We start from the raw sequence: 19532 nt of genomic DNA, 5'->3' as shown, positions 1-19532 counted from the left end.
AGTGTTCATTTTATTCATCATTTGTAAAATGCCGGTCCTGTGATGCTACATGGAGAGCAATGATTTGTTATGACTTTGCTCCTACAGTTACAAGATATGTATACATACAGGGTCACACAGTGAGGCTCTTTACACATAGCTGAAAATAGTCTCTGAAATGTTCTAGTTGTTTGGTAAATCTCTGCTTCTCTAGGAACCACTCTCTTTGCAGCAGCAATTTACATTGAGCATTTGGGGCCTTCATTTTTAAATTTGCTTTTGTGTCTGAATCACATATTTTAATTATCCAAAATAGTCTGGGCTTCATTATAAGCTTTCAATAGCCCAAAGAAAGAGTCCCTTAGATACATCATAGCTACAGACACCAGTCTATCATTTTGGCATTGGGAACTTTACATCTATCCATACAAAGTCTGTATAGGTGAGTATGTCTCTAAAAAAATATACTGTCAACTTTCACGTTTCAAATATACAATTCCCCTTAAAAACATTTTAGAAGCTAACATAATTTTTTTCTAAATTTCTGGAACTAAACTTCCATGGTATCAGTATTTACTGGATGGAACAATTTTGGTTAGGAAGGATACAATTGATTGTTAGAAAACATGCACAAATCAAGAATTTATGTTTATGTAGGCATTTCCTATTACCCTCCTTTCTTGAGGGTTCTCCTAGAGCCTGTATTTAAGTTTCCATGTTTTAAAATATTACTAGAAGTAGAATGAGTCAATTATGAAGATGAAGAAGGAATTTCGTAGCCAAGAAACTGGAAATGATTATTTTATTGAGTAGAGAAGAAAAATAGCCACTTATCATTGAAGTATAAAAATCCTGAATGTTGAACTTAAAGGATAAAAGCCTATCTTAATTATAAAAATGAAAACAGAGCAAATGTTATTAAATGCCAAGTGGGTTTCTTACCAGAAAATAATTGTGAACATTAAACTAAGATAAAATAGAAAAATGAAGGTAAGAAAACAGATGAAATTCTTAACATTGTCTATTTCTAATGTTTTGTATTATGCTTGATTTTTGTTCTAAATGTGGCAGAAAACGGTGGTTTAATAGTGTCTAGTAATCGGTGCTTGACCATAAATCATACTGAGTATATATGTTGCAGAAAAATCTGCCCTTTGGAATTTTTACTGGGTTAATATCAAGATGATTTGTAAATATAAGACGAGCACTGAACTGGCCACCATTTCACAGCTGCTCCTGGAGGCAGTGTGCTGGGGTAGAAGGCCTGGATTAGGAGAACCACTTAGTTCCTGCTCTACTACTCACCTTCCAGGTGACCCCGGGCAAGTCAATTCATCTCTTAGAGATTCAGTTTTCCTATAAGCTAACTATTTATTTAGTATATTCATGAAGATCAAATAAGATAGCATTTGAAATTGTAAGGTGCAATGCAAATGTAAGATATTATTGACCTGAAAACACACATACACTGAAAATAACAATGAGCTATTTCTGTCCAGTAACGTATACCATGCAATGTGTCAGTCTTTCTTTGGAAATGTTACTCCAGCTTTTTCACTTGCAAGCTGTATGACCTTGGGTGGTACTAACTTCACTAAGCCTATAGTCCCTCACCTGTGATAATAGTGACTCCTCATAGGGCTGTAGGGTATCTATCTCATAAGTCTGTTATAAAAGTTAAATGAAATAATTCATGTAAAGGGCTCTTAGCCTAGTGCCTGACATACAGCAAGTATTAAATCAGTATTAGGTGTTCAGTAGTACCACACACCTAAACCTCTCTTTCCTTGTAACCTCTCAGATATACACATAACTGTCTTATAATCCTAAAGGTAGTATATTCACTAAAGCAAGAATAGCTTTTTTCATCAAAGTGCCCAGAACACTTTGAGATAGGTATGTGTAAGAGCAACTCATTCAAATAAGAAAAACAAAGGAATAATTCTATTGTATTTTTATCTTTTTTTTAAATCTCTCTTCACCCAAGTGCTTCATATCTTAGTCCCTAACATTCTACAAATCTTTCCAGAAATCTTACAAGTGACTTATTTGAAGCCGATTATTAGGAGGCAGTACTAGCCAGGCATTTTTCCTGGGACTGATGATAGCTTCCATCAGTGTCTGTTGAAACATCACTGAACTGTGAATCATTTAGTGCTTGTGTGAATGTCACATTAGCTTTCAAGGGGCATAATTTACTGTTAATTAATGGTCACTTAAATCCTTAATCTCTCTCCTGTAATAGATCTTTCTCAGGCAAATTTGCATTCGTAGTAGAAATGTAATTTATTATTTCTTCCAATTTTGAACAAAGAACTCTTTCCCCTGATAGTTTATTTAAACCCACCTCCATTTGCTCTTATTTTTCTCCTATATTTCTTGTTTCACTTTTATTCCTAGTTTTAGCTTCCAGAACTTTCTCTTTTCCCCCAAAGACCTTGACATGTTCTAGGAATTATGTGTTTATCCTTAGGGGACCTATCGATTGTTTCCTAGAAAAGATAGCAGAGGTGTATTTGAGTCTTTATGAGCAGAGGGCGTAGGGAACACACGTTCATTTCTCAGAAGTATGTTTTAACTCTGTCTCAGGTAGTTTCGTGTATTGAAACATGCAATTTCAGTGTTTCCCCAACTGAGACTTGAATTGGGAGCTTCCAAGCGAGGTAAAAGTGAAGTTGCCCAAAGCAAAGTTCACAGGAAAAGCACCAGACCAGCTTTGCTTTGTGCTCCTGACTTCTCTCCCCTGGGGTATGCCAGCAAGAAATTATCTCAGGCAGAGACATTCACAGCACATTTTTTTGACAATCACAGTTCACACAAAAACCTAAAAATGCCTGATGCAAGCCACCCACCTTAGTCCTGCACACCTGAATAGCTGATGCCACTTCAGGCATCTTCTTGGGTGAATAGTTAGGGAGTTAATATGCTCATTAGGTTCCCAGTTCTGATGATAATGAAAGCGAATATTCCACTGCCCACAATGAGCCTGGAATTGCACCTCCAGCATTGTTGTTAGCATTTTGGTCACAATGACATTGATAAATCATAGAAATTGCTGCCTGTGGCGGCAAGGGACATGACATCATTCATAAAGAAATAGGTATAAACAGGATTGTCACACAGGGAGAAGATATCTCATTTACAGTTTCCTGCTGCATCCCACATACCTTCAGCAGCTCATCAAAATAACCATCAAAACCACTGAGCACCCAGGCGAATTCACGCGCAGGACACTACAGATAGATTTCACTCACGCACTGTGGCAGGAGGTGTGCAATTTGCTTCAGTCCAATGACTTAGCAAGGCTTTGAATTCCCCAAGGGCTGGCAAAGCTTGTGAACAAAATATCTTTTTGCAATTCAGAGAAAACCCCCACGAATTTGTCACTTCCAATTGTTAATGCTCATTTCTCTTGCTTCTTTTCCCCTGGACTCCCCTTCCTCAACACCAATCACTGCTCCTCTACAAATCAAGATTCTTGGATCATAGGAAATGGTTGTTCCCTGGAACCAGAGAATTTTCCCAAAATGAAGATTTCATTTTCTGACAAGTGCATTTTATTTAAAGACACACCAAGTGAGAAAAAAAAAAAAAATCTGTGTGTCGAGAAAAGTAAGAATTGAAATCTCATTAATCCCATTATTTAGAAATCCACACAGATCTTTGGGTTCATGAATTGTCCATGTTTCTGACTGGGTTTTCTATTTAACTGTTGAATTACAAATGGAAAATCAAGAAAAATCCACGGGGGAAGTTAAGTTTGGGCTAAGTGTACAGAAAGGTTTCTTCCATGTACCAAGAGAAAGTGACACAGGAATAGAGAAAGGATTGTCTCCAAGATGCATGATTGCTGTAAAAATGGAATTGTAGATGCAGTTTGCATCCTTGGAGATGGGCTTGATTTATTTGTCTTTGCAACGAGATTTCTCTGTTGGGCACTTAGGCCATCAACTTATTTACATCAGTTATTTAAAACTGCCTGCCAAAAAGCCTACCAACTGGCTGTGAACTTAAGTAGATTGAGGTGAGCTGAAACTGTATTCTGCTGGGAGCCACCATGTCTGGAACAGTCTGAAATCTCACAGAGATGCTAAGTTCCTCTTATTTTCAGGAATCCTAGCCATGAATACACCTCATCCCAGGAATTCTGCTCTATATCATCTTAGCAAACAACTACTACAGAAATATCACAAGGAAGTGAGACCAGTTCACGATTGGACAGAGGCCACCACTGTATACCTGGACGTATTTGTTCATGCTGTACTGGATGTGGTAAGGACCATCTTACCCTTTTGTGTTCCTGCTACCCTTCTGTAAAACTACCTGCTGCTTATGCAGGAGCCTAGGAGAACTTTTATTCTTGAGACTCTAGTTGAGCTGGTAGGGGAGTTGTGCTGGGTTCTTTTTAGCAGTGAGCGTGAGGTAAAATATTTATTAAACAAATCAGGCTTTCTAATTCCCAATTTACATTGTGAGGGGAAGATAGTCTAGAAATATGAGTTTCACAGAATTAAGATGTTTTAAGAATTCTGGTCATAGATCACAGTACGTATGTTATGAGTATTGCTGAAAAAAATGGTAATAGGTATTTTTTTCTATGGTTCACATTTCTTCGTGATAATAGATTTAAGATAACATCCACCACTTATAATTGTCTGAAAATCTAAAAAGAGGAAAAAGTACCTTCGTGTCTTGAGTTTATAGGGGACTTTATACCTAAGGTTTTTGCTAAGAACAGTGGAGAAAGATTTGTTTACTAAAGCATGGCTTCCCTACTATATCTGAAAAATGGGTTGTTGTGGGAATTAAATAAGAAAATTCATGTGAAGCAGTTAGCAGAGGTCTTAGTAAGCCCTCAGTAAATGATGGCCCTGATTGCTATCCCTGCTTCCTCTTTCAACTTTTTCTTAATTACAAAGTCTTCTATACTAATAGGACCCAGATTTATATTGATTCCTTTTTTAAAAATTTGTTTTTCAATACAGTTGACATACAATATTATATTAGTTTCAGGTGTATAGCATAGTGATTAGATATTTGTATACTTTGCAAAGTGACCCCACAGCTAAGCCTAGTACCCATCTGACACCATACATTGATTTCTCTTATGAGCCATTTACTGAGCTTGTTTTGTTAAAGTAATTTAATAATTGTTTTTCAACTTACTTCTCAAAACTACTCTTTTCTAATTGAGGTATAACATACATATATTGAAATGCATAGATTTTTTTTGAAATGCATAGATCTTAAATGTACAATTCGATGAGTTCCGATAACTGCGTGTACCCATATATTCCACACTTATCAATATATCAAATATTTTCATCACCCTAGAAAGATTCCTCATTTTCTTTCTAGTCATTCCCCATCCCCTCCATCAGTGGAGACAACTACTGTTCTGATTTCTTTCATCATAGATTATTTTTGCCATGTCTAGAACACTATATGAATGAAGTTTTATTTCATTCAGCGCAATGTTTTTGAGGTACACTCATGTTGTGCCTCAAAAACATTGCGCTGAATGAAATAAAACTTCATTCATATAGTATGTTATTAAAAACAATTATCAGTAGTTTTTCTTTTTTACTGTTAAGTAGTATTTGATTATGGCTGTACCATGATTTGTTTATCCATTCTCTTGTTGATAACCATTTGGGTTGTTTCCAGCTTTAAGATATTATTTAAAAGCTGCTATGAACATTCCTGTACAAGTCTTTTTGTGTATATATGTTTTCATTTCTCTTAGGTAAAACCTAGAATGGAAATAAGTGGCTCATAGGATAGGTGTACACTTAGTAAGAAATGTCCAGACTGATTTGCAAAGTGGTTGTAATTTTACACTCCCCCCAGTCAGCTGTGAGAGTTCTCCTTGCTCCATATCTGCCTCCACATTTGGTATTGTCAGACTTTAAAATGTTAGCCATTCTGGTAAGGGTGTAGTGGTATTTCATTGTTTTACTTTACATCTCTTTGATGATTAATAATTTGGGGCTCTTTTTTATGTGCTTACATATCTTTCTTTGTGAACTAGCTGTTTAAGGCCCCCCACTTTTTTTTATTTGACTGTTGGTCTTTTTATTATAGATTTATAGGAGTTACTTATATATTCTGGACACAAGTCCTTTGTCAGATATGTATTGTTGTTATTCCCAGCTTGTAGTTTGTCTACTCATCTGTTAATGGGTCTTATGATGTACAGAAAATTTTAAATTTAGTAAAGTCCATTTTTATCAATTCTTTATTTATGATTAGTGCTTTCTGGATACTGTCTAATAAATCTTTGCTACTCCAAATTCACAAAAATGTTTTCTGCCAGAAAATTTATAGTTTTTAGTTCCTTAGATTTAGTGTATGATCTATTGAGAATTAATTTGTGTGATGGTATCAGGTATAGGTCAATGTTTTTGTTGTTGTTTCTGAGTGAGTTCTTTTGTGGCTTGTTTTGTTTGTATTTAGGTAGGAGTTGTTACAGCATCATTTTTTTGAAAAGTCTTTCCTTTCCCATTGAATTAATTTGGTGCCTTGGTTGAAAATTAAATCGACTGATAAGTGTTGGTCTATTTCTCTTGAAATCAGGTAGTGCAAGTCCTTGGATTTTGTTCTTTGTTTTTTAAGATAGTTTGGCTTTGTACGGCCTTAGCATTTCTACATGAATTTTATAATCAGCTCATTCATTTCTATTTTTTTTAAATACTTGCTGGGAGTTTGTTTGGAATGTTTGTTTTGTTATGAGATCTACAGAGAAACTAGCGGAGAATTGACATCCTAATAATATTGAGTTTTCCGATTCTTGAACATGGTCTCTCCAATTATTTGGGTCTTCAGTGTTTTGTAATCTTCAATGTAGAAGTTTTACACATATTTCTGTTAAATTTATCCCAAAGTATTTTTGATGCCACTATAAATATTACTTCTTAAATTTTACTTTTTTATTTCTAGTTATTTGTTATTATAGAGAAATAAGGTTGATTTTCTATGTTGACTCTGTATCCTGTGGTCTTGTTAAATTCACTTATTAATTTAGTAGTTTTTTGTGATTAATATTGTCTAATATACAATCATGTCATTTGCAAACTTCTTATTTTATAATTTGTATGCTCTTCATTCTTTCTTTCTTGTCTTATTGCATTGTCTAAGACCTTTCCTACAATGTTAATAGAAGTGGTGAGAGCAGACTTCCTTGTTTGTTCCCATTCTTAGTGGAAAATCTTTCATCATCAAGTATTATGACATCTATAGTTTTTTTGTAGACATTCTTTATCAGGTTGAGAAGTTTCCTCCTATTTCTTGAATGCTGAGAGTTTCTTAAAATTATAAATGCGTAGTGAATTATATCAGTTTTTTTCCCATCTATTTGGATGATCATATGATTTTACTGTTTTATGCAGTTAATAGGGTAAATTATTTTTATTGATTTTCAAATGTTAAATCATCCATGTACTCTTAGGCTAAACCCCACTTGATCTTAATATATTATCATTTTTACATATTTCTTGATTTAAATTCCTATTTAATATAGATTGCATCTATGTTAATGAGGGATTTGAGGGGCGATAGTTTCCATTTCTTGTAAAGTATATGAAGATCTGACAATTAAGTTTGAGAACTCATCCTAGAAAAAGTGCTACACGCCTCATTGCTGAATACCACTATGGTTACCTTCAAAGTACTCCCCTTGGGAAGCGAGGCACTGATGCCAGTGCCTAGTTCATCTTTCAAAGCATTTTTGGAACTCTTTTTCTGGAATGGCCATCAGAGCTGTTGTCATATTACCCTTGATGTCCTGAATGTCATCAAAATATTTTCCTTTCAATATTTCCTTTATATTCAGGTAAAGAAAGAAGTCATTAGGAGCTAGATCAGGTGAGTAGGGAGGGTGCTCCAATACAGTTATTTGTTTACTGGCTAAAAACCCCCTCACAGACAGTGCCATGTGAACTGGTGCATTGTCGTGATGCAAGAGCCATGAATTGTTGGCGAAAAGTTCAGGTCGTCTAACTTTTTCATGCAGGCTTTTCAGCATTTCCAAATAGTAAATGTGGTTAACTGTTTGTCTAGTTGGTACAAATTCATAATGAATAATCCCTATGATAGTACAAAAGCTTAGCAACATGCATTGCAACAAGTTCACGAACTTAATTGTCAGAACTCGTATGTCTGGTTTTGGTATCATGGTTATGTTGGCCTTATAAAACTAGTTGAAAAGTTTTCTTTTTTCCGTTTTCTGAAGGAGTTGTGTAGTATGGATATTTTCCTTCCTTAATGTTTGATAGAATTCACCACTGAAACCATTTGGGACTTAAGTTTTCTTTGTGGAAAGGTATTCAGCTGTGAATACAATTTCATTGACATATATAGGAATGTTCAAATTTTCTGTATCTTCTTGTGTCAGTTTCGGTATTCTGTATTCTTCAAGGAATTTGTGTATTTCATCCAAGATGTCAAATTTTTTTGTTCATAATGTTGCCTCTTTATTCTTTTAATGTCCATAGGATCTCTAGTGATACTGTCTTTTTCATTTCTCATATTAATAATTTATGTTTTCTCTTATTTTGCCTTGACCAATATTGCCAAGGTTTATCAATTTTATTTTTTTTTTCAAAGAATTATATATTGGTTTTGAATTTTCTCAATTGTGTTTTTATTTCTCTGATATTTGTTCATATCTTTTTTCTTCTTCTTCTTACTGTGCATTTAATTTTTTTCTGCTTTATCTAGTTTTTTAAAGTGGAAACTTAAATCATTGATTTTAATTGTTTTTCTTTTCTAACTGTAGCATTTAAAGTTCTAAATTTCCCTCTAAGCGTTACTTTAGCTGCCTCCTACAAAAATTTTAAAGCATTTTAAAATTGAGATATAAATTACATAAAATGAAACATCTTTTTTAAGAAATAAGGAGGCTAAGAGAACACGTTAGATTCCGATCTCTTCCCTCTATTCTCAGTCCCTGGAAACCACTGATCTTATTTTTCTCACTTTAGTTTTTCCAGAATGTCATAATAATGAAATCCCATAGAGAATTTTACCCTTTGTTTTTGGCTTCTTTCACTTAGCATAATGCCTTTGAGATTGCATATATCAATGATAGTATTCCACTGTACAATTATACTGTAATTTGTTTATCTATTTAATAGTTGTTGGACATGTGGATTGTTTCTAATTTGTGTCAATTATGAAAAAGCCACTATAAACATTTGCACATGTTTTCACTTCTCTTGGATAAATACTTAAGTGTGGGATTGCTGAGTTGTAGGGTAAGTCTATGTTTAATTTTATAAACGACTGTCAAACTGGCTGTTTCATTTTGCATTGCACTTGCAGTGTATGAGAATTCTAGTTCCTCAATAGGATCACCAGTGCTTAATATTGTCAATCATTTACCCATTCTAGTAGATTTGTGGTGGTAGTTCACTGTGGTTTTTAACCTTCGTTTTACCACAGACTAATGATGTTGAACATCTTTCTGTTAGCTAACTTGCCAATTGTATATATTTTTGGTAAAGTATTTATTCAAATCCTTTACCCATTTAAAAAATAGGGTTGTTTATTATCTTATTATTGAGTTGCAAGGTTCTTTATATACTTTGGGTCTATTTCTGGACCCTATTCTGCCCAACTAATTGTTATGTTTCTCCTTACACCAATACGCTGTCTCATTATTCCAGTATTATAAAGTCTTGAAATCAGATAGTGTGTCTTCCAACCTTGTTCTTCTGTTTCACAATTGTTTTGACGCTTCTAGGTCCTTTGTATTTCCATATAAACTTTAGAATCAATTAATCAATTTCCAGTTAAAAAAAAACAACTGCTGAAGTTTTTATCAGGATTGTATTAAATCTATAGAGCAATCTGAGGAGAATCAGCATCATAATAGTCTTCCAAACCTTGAGTACATTGTGTCCCTCCATTTGTTTAGTTCTTCTTTAATTTCTCCTAGTAATATTTTATAGTTTTCAGTGTTTTACACATATTTGGTTAAGTTTACCCTTAAGTATTTCACATCTTTGATGGTATTATAAATGACATTTTAAATTGAATCTCTTTGTTGCTAGCATACAAAAATACAATTGATTTGCATATATTGGCCTGGGATCCTATAATCCTACCATCTCTTATTAGTTTCAGAGGCTGTCTTGTAGATTCTTTCAGATTTTCTATGTAGAAGATCAGGTTGTCTGTTATTAAATATGGTTTTACTTCTTTATTTTCACGCTTTAGACCTTTACTTCCTTTTATTGCCTGTTGCACTGGCTCAAACATCCAGTACAGTGTTGAATAGAAGGGTGTGCTATTCTGTAAATATCAATTCAAGAAATGTGTTAGATAGTATTGTTAAAATCTCTAACTTTTTTACTTTTGTTGTTGTTCTGTTAATTTTATAGTGAGGAGTGTTTAAATCCCCAACTATAATTGTGGTTTGTCTATTTCTCTGCTCTGTTACTGGTTGCACACATATAGATTTCATGTATTCTTGCTGAACAGATCCTTTTATCATTATGAAATTTTCCTCTTCATCTCCAGTAATATTCTTTTTCTTGATGTTTTCCTTATGCTTACTTTCTGCATGGCATATGAGACCTGACAATTAAGTTCGCAAACTTGCTTCAGCGATGTTGCTAAATTTTTTTGATATCGGAGAGATTATTCATTATGAATTTGTACCAACTGGATAAACAGTTAACCAAGTTTACTATTTGGAAGTGCTAAAATGGCTGCGTGAAAGAGTTAGATGACCTGAACTTTTCGTCAACAATTCATGGCTCTTGCATCACGAAAATGCACCAGCTCATACAGCACTGTCTGTTAGGGAGTTTTTAGCCAGTAAACAAATAACTGTATTGAAACACCCTCCCTATGCACCTGATCTTGCCCCCAATGACTTCTTTCTTTACCTGAAGATAAAGGACATATTGAAAGAAGGACATTTTGATGTCATTCAGTACATCAAGGTTAATACAATGACAGCTCTGATGGACATTCCAGAAAAAGAGTTCCAAAATTGCTTTGAAAGGTGAACTAGGCACTGGCATCGGTGCATAACTTCCCAAGGGGAGTACTTCGAAGGTGACCATAGTGATATTCAGCAATGAGGTATGTAGCACTCTTTCTAGGATGAGTTCGTGAATTTAATTGTCAGACTTCATATATTTTGACTTCTTTTTTTCAAATCTGTGACATATTCAAAGTTGTTTCTTGGAGACAGCGTGTACTTGGGGCTTGCTTTTTTTTTTTTTTTGCAACTTTTAATTTTGAAATAATTTCAAATTTACAGGAAGTTGTAAATAAATTTGCAGGGAGGTTCTCTGCATTCTTCATCCAATGTTTCCCAATGTTAACATCTTACATAAATATAGAACATTATCAATACTAGAAAAATGACATTGGTACAGCCCACAGAGTTACTCAGGTTTCTCCAGTTTTACATGTATTCAGATTTGTGTGTATGCTTCTACGTAACTTTATCATATGTGTAGCTTTGTGTAACCACCACCACCACGTCAAGTTATGTATTCATCACTACAGGGCTTTCTGGTACTGGTCCTTCATAGCTACACCCTTTCTCCCTGCAATCCCTAACCATTGGCAATCAGTCAATCTCTTCTCCATATTTATAATTGTATTTTTTCAAGAATATTATATAATAGAATCATATAGTATATAGGCTTTGAGGTTGGCTTTTTTTTTCATTCAGTATAATTCCATTCAGGTTCATCCAAGTTGTTGGGCATATCAATAGTTTATCCCTTTTGCTGCTGAGCAGTATTCTAGGATATTGCTTTTTTAACTTATCAATCTGTGCTTTTTGGTTGAAGGGTTTTGTCCATTTACCAATGCCATCTTGTTTTTTCCTAGTTGTCCCATCTGTTTTGTTTTGTTTTGTATTCTTCTTTTCCTCTTATCCTACCTTTTTTTAGGTAAATTAAATTGTTTTAATATTTTATTTTAGTTCTTCTATTGACTTTTTAACATACCTCTTCATGTTATTTTTTAGATGTTGTTTTAGAGATTTCCATATCCATTATTCACTTAATATAATGTACTTAGAATTAATGTTATTACACTTTACATAAAATGTACAAATCTTACAACAGTAAAAACCCATTTACCTGCTCCCCATTTTTAGTACTACTTTTGTCCTCAATTCTACATTTATGTACATAATATACCCCACAATACATTGTTATTCTAATGTATTTTCTTAAAATAATTTACTAATTCCTCTTTAATCTATTTTAATGGAGGTGTTTTTCTATGTTAATATCTGAATGCTGTGCTATGAATCATAGATTCTGATTTTCTGATTGAGAATTAGGCATTGCAGTTGATAAAAAAATAATTTGAAAATAAAAGTATAATTGATATGTTATAACAGGGTTTTAATTTTTTTTGTCTCATACAACTTATTTTAGAATAATTTTCCTACATCTTAGATAAACCCCTAATAATTATTTCTTCATAAACAGGAAAACTTAAATGTTACACACAAAAAATCCCCCTTTTAGCAAATAATTTTACTTGTCCTAGCTTTATTTTCTCACTCACACTAGTAAAAGTACTAGATCTAAGACTCTAGAAAACATTGTTTAATTAAATGCCAGGAAATACCCAACTCTACTGCAAAAGATTTAGTCTTTCTTACATAAAACTCCAATAGGAAATTCCTTTAAGTCTCTTTTCTAATTGGATATTGGACTAGAATTTTGGAGAATTAATTTCCTGGGGTTGTATCTTCACTTAGTTAAGAAATGTTAGTCCTTGCTGTTTAGTTGTCATTGGGTTATATCAGACATTGTACAATGGAAAAAAGCATGATTTAAATAAAGACTCATGATATGAACCATGTCATGTGAAACCTCAGGGCAGAGGAATAATCAGCCTTGAGTATGGGATTAAAACTACATTATAGGTCTCTCCTCATCCTTCCACTTTCTAACTACATATTAATTAATAGAAAGTAGAATTGCTCACTTTCCTTTTTAAAGGCTTTTGGAGATTAATATAGAAAAGAAGTAATGTCTTAGTATTTTCCCTTAGAATAACTGCATCAAATTAAAAACTTTTATCTAACCCTTTCTTCCTACTTTAATAAAAGAAAAGAAAATCAGATTCCTTATGGTAATTAAGGAGAACACCATAATTTTTTCAAAGATATGTATTTCTCCACTGTTGTAGAATATACTAATTTTTTACTGGAATATATTAGATATATCGTATTATTGGATATTGGATATGGCAAACTTTCCTTCAGAAAGCCGGAAAAATCTTATATTCCCTCCCTTTATTTTTACCCCTATCTACTATCTTAAGTTTATTGTCTACATGTACTTGATACTACGTTGAAACTAAACCCCTTGTTGTTTCCTCCTTGTAGGCCATTCATTCTGCTGTTTTCTTCACTGAATGTCTTCCTCTCATTCTCCATCTGCAAAATATTATAGTCCTTCAAATCTGAGCTCCTGGAAGAATTTCCCTTTAACTCTCCATGCCAACAGTGACGTCTCCTTCTTTAAATCCACTCAAGTCTATATATTTCTCAATGCACATAGTTACTTGTTAAAATGTCACATACCTAATTTATTAATTAGCTACTTGAGGGAAGGATTTTCTTATTCATATTCATATTCCCCACAATATGCAACACAATATATCTTACTTCAGAGATACTGGATAGATATTTATTTGTCTAACAAACTAATTAATTAATGAAAATATGTAACTACTTATTGTAGGATTTCTTTACAAGCGACTTAGTCGAATACTCTTTGCAAAAGTCAGTATTGCATTCAGGTGGGCTAAGCCTAAAGTTTGTTCCAAAGGCCGAGCTAGTTTTGAAGGATTTGATAAAATCACTCACAGATTCTGCTCAGACAAGTACACTCCCAATGTGAATAGATAACTTGTTGGGTGCATCTGCCAGCAACTGAACTGCTAGCAACTCTTGTTTGGAGTGAAGCGCTTCTAGCCCAGCTTTCATCACTGCATCTCACTTCCATTATAATGTTTTGCCTCTTGTTTTGTTTATATGAAAGACTACAGTCCTGTCTTGAATTTCTGGGTATTATGAGTACCTTAGGGAAATCTGATTATAGAGATAATCTACTCAACAGTGAAGAGTTTCAATTTGTTTCTATTGAGTTTTGTCAATTCGGAATCCCAGATACCTTTGTATTCCAGTCCATTGACTAGAGCCTCCCGGCCAGACGTTGAGGCATCTGTTTCTATAGTCTTTGGAACTGGGAAAGATAAATAAAAATGTGCGGAAATTATCTGTATATTTGCTAACCACCAATTTAGATCTAAATAGACTCCCTCTGTTAGGAAGACTAATGAATTCCAATTCTCTGAAATATCCTTTGCTTTTAACAAGCAAGATGGAAGGTATCTAAAGAAAAAAGGGAGAGAGAAATACACAGAGGGAAAGCTGTGAATAATGCCACTAGAGAACCAATTATGTTCACCAGCTGGCATTGAGAAACTTGTTTCCTTTGATAAAAAAAGATTTCCGTTTTAGCCTCAAACTCCTTTTTGACATTGTGTTTTTTAGGACTGAATGACTAATCCTCCCAGACACCCTCATAAGAAAGAAATTCTTGTTAGAAAAGAAATTCTTAAAACTATTGTTACATACAATATGACAAAGCAATGGGCAAGAAGAGACAAACGAGCTAAGGCTTCGACATGGCAGTTAATAAGAATCAACAGAATAACAATAAAGTGAAAATAAAACATTAAATCATAGAGACCTTCTCTTCAGCCACATGACTTAAGTCAGTGAGCTACAGTCACAACTTGGCAGTGACAGTGATAAAGAGACAGGTCAAGACATTTCATAAATGTAAAAGTGTATTTGTTGTGAAAGAGTAGTTAACAACTATATTTTCTAGTGATATTAACTGATTTGGACTTGTTTTTTCTTCCCTCTATTTGTGGGGAAACCTCATTGATTGCAACTAAGCCTAAAATAGAACTGAGCCTTTTGTGCTTTTGTGGGTGAGACACGATTATTATTTTAGGATCTCTCAGCTGGTAACACTTGGAAGGAGGTGGTGTCACCTAGGCTTGGGATCTCAGTAGAGGTCTTTTTTTCAACTGCCAGGACCCCTCCATAGCAGATCTTGGCTGGGAGTCCCCTCTGTACCTCCTTCAAGCTGTTCCTTGGGAAAATACTTGTGAATTCAGTTTTTTCACTCAGTGTACTATTTTGAAATCTGCCTTTCCCAAATATCTATTTGAAGTCCACAAAAATCTGTAGAGCAAGTTCACTCAGACCAACTTCTGTAGAGCCACTAAAGCAAGGCCACTCCGTATTTGCTCACAATCCCTTCTTTTTCAAGATGCCTAGAAATGCTTGTTCATTAGCAACGTGCTTTCTTGATTGCAAAAAGGGGAAACTTTAATCTAAAAAATTTATTATTTCTCTTTCAAATGATGCTATCCTGTATATGTCTCACAGTCTGTGTATGGCAGAATTCCAGGTACACCATCCACATGGACTAAATAAGTACCAGTGAAATCTTCCAACCCGCCACCCAATCTGGATTGAAGAGAATGGTAGTCTGGACCCTATGTACAAAAATTATACATTTTTGGTGTGGCTGGATAATTACATTAATATACCCTATTGGGTGAGGAAAATGGAGTAGTTATTTGCTTTCATGACATCAACTCCCCGAACTCTATTATTTTACTAAAACTTATATTGTACTAAATATTATAAAAATACAAAGGTTATCTAAATGATTTCTTAGCTCTGAACCTAAGTCAGCAGGAGAAATGCTTTTCACATTTTATGTCACATGTCTTCATCTTGAATTTTCCATTTCTCTTATTCTCTTCTAAAAGGGATGCAATTTTTAGTATGGAAAGGAATTGAAACTATGAATTTAAGGAGATTTCATTAATAGTTTATATCAGCTCTCTTACCTATACATTCCCTGAAAATGTCTTCAAAAATGGTTTCCTTTTCTTTATTAACTCATATTTTAAAATAGCAGGGTTTTTTGTTTTTTTGAGATATGATTCACCCACAAAATTCATTCATTTAAAGTATACAATTTAGTGGGTTTTGGTATATTCAGAGTTGTGCAATCATCACTGTTAATTCCAGATCATTTCATCACTTAAGAAAGAAATGCCATACCATTAGCACTCACACCCCACCCCCCAGCCCTCTCCCCCAGCCTTAGACAAACACTAGCCTACTTTCTGTCTCTATAGATTGGCCTATCCTAGACATTTCGTATAAATGTAATCATACAATCAGTGGTCTCTTATAACTGACTTTTTTCACTTAGCGTATGTCTTCAAGGTTTATCCATGTTGTAGCATGTATCAGTATTTCATTACTTTTTATTGATGAATAATATTCTATTGTATAGATATACTACATTTTATTTATCCATTCATCAGTTGATGGACATTTGGGTTATTCCTACTTTTTGGCTATCATGAATAATGCTGCTATGAACGTTTCTGTACAGTTTTTTTTCTCTTGGTTATAAACATAGAGTTGAATTAATCGGTTATATGGTAACTATGTTTAATATTTTGAGGAACTCTCAGACTGTTTTTCTAAGTGGCTTCACCGTTTTATAATCCTACTAGCAATGTATGAGGGCTCCAATTTCTCTACATCCTTGCTAACACTTGCTATTTTCTGTCGTTTTCATTGTAGCCATCCTAGTCGGGTGAAGTGGTGTTTCATAGTGGTTTTGATTTGCATTTCCCTAACGACTAATGATGTTGAGCATCTTTTCATTTGCTTAGCAGTCATTTGTTTATCTCCTTTGGAGAAATATCTATTAAAGGCCTTTGCTCACTTTTTTAATTATTATTTTTCACTTGTGATAAAATTCACAAAACATAAAAGTTGCTTCTTAACCATTCTTTTGTTTGAAATTTATTTTTAATTAGTTTCAGGTGTATGAAACAACGTAATAGTTAGACATTTAAACCCCTCATAAAGTGATAACCCACCCCGCAAGCTACTACCCCCTCTGACATCTTATACAGCTGTTACAATACCATCGACTATATTCTCTATGTTGTACTCCACATCCCGTGACTATATACACCTATATATTTAGATATAGTTGACATTCAATATTATTCTACTTCGATTTCAAGTGTATAGAGCATTGGTCAGGCATCTACAGTCTATGATGTGATCCCCCTGGTAAGTCCAGTGTCCATCTGGCACCTGACATGATCTTTGCAACATTGTTGATTATATTCCCCATACTGTATTAACTGTCAACTTGTATTTCTTAATGCCTTCACCTTTTTCACCCTGCCCCCAACCCCACTCCCATCTAGTACCTATGTGGCACCATCCCTAGTCATTACAGTATTATTGACTATGTTCCTTATACTATACCCTACATCCCCATGACTACTGTGTAACAACCAGTTTCTCTTCTTAATCCCTCCCCTTTCACCCCTCCTTTACCCCCTCCCATCTTAAAGAAGTCCCTCTAAGAGTCCTTGTAATACAGGTTTGGTGATGATGAACTCCTTCAGCTTTTTCTTGACTGGGAAGCTCCTTATCTGTCCTTCAATTCTAAATGACAGCCTTGCTGGGTAGAGCAATCTTGGTTGTATGTCACTGCTTTTCATCACTTGGAATATTTCCTGCCACTCCCTTCTTGCCTGCAAAGTTTCTGTTGAGATCAGCTGCCCGTCTTATGGGGCTTCCTTGTAGGTAACTAACTGCTTTTCTCTTGCTGCTTTTAAGATTCTCTATTTTTAACCTTTGGCATTTTAATTATGATGTGTCTTGGTGTTGGCCTCTTTGGGTTTATCTTGTTTGGGACTCTATGTGCTTCCTGGGCTTGTATGCCCATTTCCTTCACCAGGTTAGGGAAGTTTTCTGTCATTTTTTCTTCAAATAGGTTTTCAATTCCTTGCTCTCTCTCTTCTCCTTCTGGTACCCCTATAATATGAATGTTGGTATGCTTGATATTGTCCTGGAGGCCCCTTAAACTCACCTCAATTTTTTGGATTCTTTTTGCTCTTCTGGGTGTTGGGTGTTTTCTGCTACCTTATCTTCTACATCACTGGTTGGGTCCTCTGCTTCATCTAATGTACTGTTGTTTCCCTATAATATATTCTTTGTTTCCATTATTGTATCCTTTATTTCTGACTGGTTCTTTTTTATGGTTTCTATCTCCATTTTTATGCTTCCTATCTCTGTGTTGAAATTGTTCCTGAGATCACTGAGCATGCTTATAACCAGTGTTTGGAACTCTGCATCTAATAGATTGCTTATCTCCATTTCACTTAGTTCTTTTTCTGAAGCTTTGTTTTGTTCTTTTATTTGAGACATGTTTCTCTGTCTCCCCATTTTGGCTGCCTCCCTGTGTTTGTTTCTATGTATTAGGTAGGGATGCTATGTCTTCCAGCCTTAGTAGAGTGGCCTATGTAGTAGGTGTGCTGTGGGGTTCAGTGGTGCAATCTTTCTGGTCACCTGAGCCAAACTTTCTAGGTGTGTCCCTTGTGTGGGTTGTGTGTGCCCTCCTCTTGTAGTTGAGCCTTGATTGATAGTTGCACATCAGTGTGAGGGACTGACCCTTGGGCTCACTGGTGGTTAGGACTGGCCTTGACTACAGTGGAAGAGTTGTTGTGCAGGGGCTGATCCTACAGAGCAGGATCTGCCTCAGCAAGACTCTGGTGCCTGCCCAATCCACACCATGGGTGTGTCATAATCTTGGAGGTGGCTGGGTGATGCTCCAGCTCGTTTTGAAGCTGGCCATTGGCGGTGCCAGCCCCAGCGCTACCTTGGAGGGGATCTGCTGTAGGTCTACATCAACCACAGCTCGTATTCCACCTGGAGCTACCTAGCAGGAGGCAGAAAGAAATCCGCAGATGTCTGCTGCCCGTGCTGTGCTTGGAAATGCCTTGAGAGGCCAAGGCACAAACCAAGGCTGGCTGCTACTAGTGCCAGCTTAGGGCTGTTCAGCCAGAGGTACAGGACACACTCAAGCCAGATGCCGCTTTTCTGGGTTCTGTGAACCTTTGAGAGACCCTAGGAAAGTGCAGCATGACCAAGACTGGTGGTCTGCGTGAAAAAGCCATTGAAAGCAGCCTGAGTGTCCCCAAATGTTGGGCATGGCTGGGTCTCGAATCACCAGGGCAGTGAACTATTGGCGGAGACTCAGAAATGGTGGCCACCTGTGTTTGCATGGTGGGAATGGTGAGGGCTCAACAAAAAAACAATGGCCTCTGCCAGCTCCCCCAACCAGAAGAAAGCCGCCTCTTCAGCCCCGGTCCCAAGCCACACAACTCAATTCCCTACCATTAGTCCCTGCTGCCTTTCTAGCTGCTGCCCCAGTGCTGGAACTCAGAGTGAGTGATTCTACTGGTGGGTAAGTCTGTGCGCAGTCCCTTTAGGAGGAGCTCCTGGGAGTGTAGCCACAGTGTCATTCAGTCACAATCTCCACTGGTTTTCACAATCAAAAACTATAAGGACTTCTCTCCCTGGCACTGGACCCCTGGGCTGGGTGGGGCTGGGATCTCTCACTCCTTTAGGAGATTGGAGAGACCCACACAGCCAA

At 35.6% G+C, this 19532-nt stretch overlaps 1 protein-coding gene across 1 annotated transcript in view; it reads left to right on the top strand.

Moving 5' to 3' along the window:
• Nucleotides 1-19532, top strand: part of HTR3B (5-hydroxytryptamine receptor 3B) — a 51237-nt gene that overhangs the window by 14289 nt on the left and 17416 nt on the right. Inside the window, exon 3 of the mRNA XM_088789850.1 lies at nucleotides 4065-4251. Within this exon, the coding sequence (XP_088645976.1) occupies nucleotides 4065-4251 (187 nt within the window). The remainder of the gene's footprint in view (nucleotides 1-4064; nucleotides 4252-19532) is intronic.

The sequence above is a fragment of the Rhinolophus sinicus genome, chromosome 14 (genome assembly GCF_057876585.1).
Source record: "Rhinolophus sinicus isolate RSI-liver-muscle chromosome 14, RSI-T2T, whole genome shotgun sequence".
NCBI classification, from domain to species: Eukaryota; Metazoa; Chordata; class Mammalia; order Chiroptera; family Rhinolophidae; genus Rhinolophus; species Rhinolophus sinicus.
This window is presented reverse-complemented; position numbering and strand designations above follow the sequence as displayed.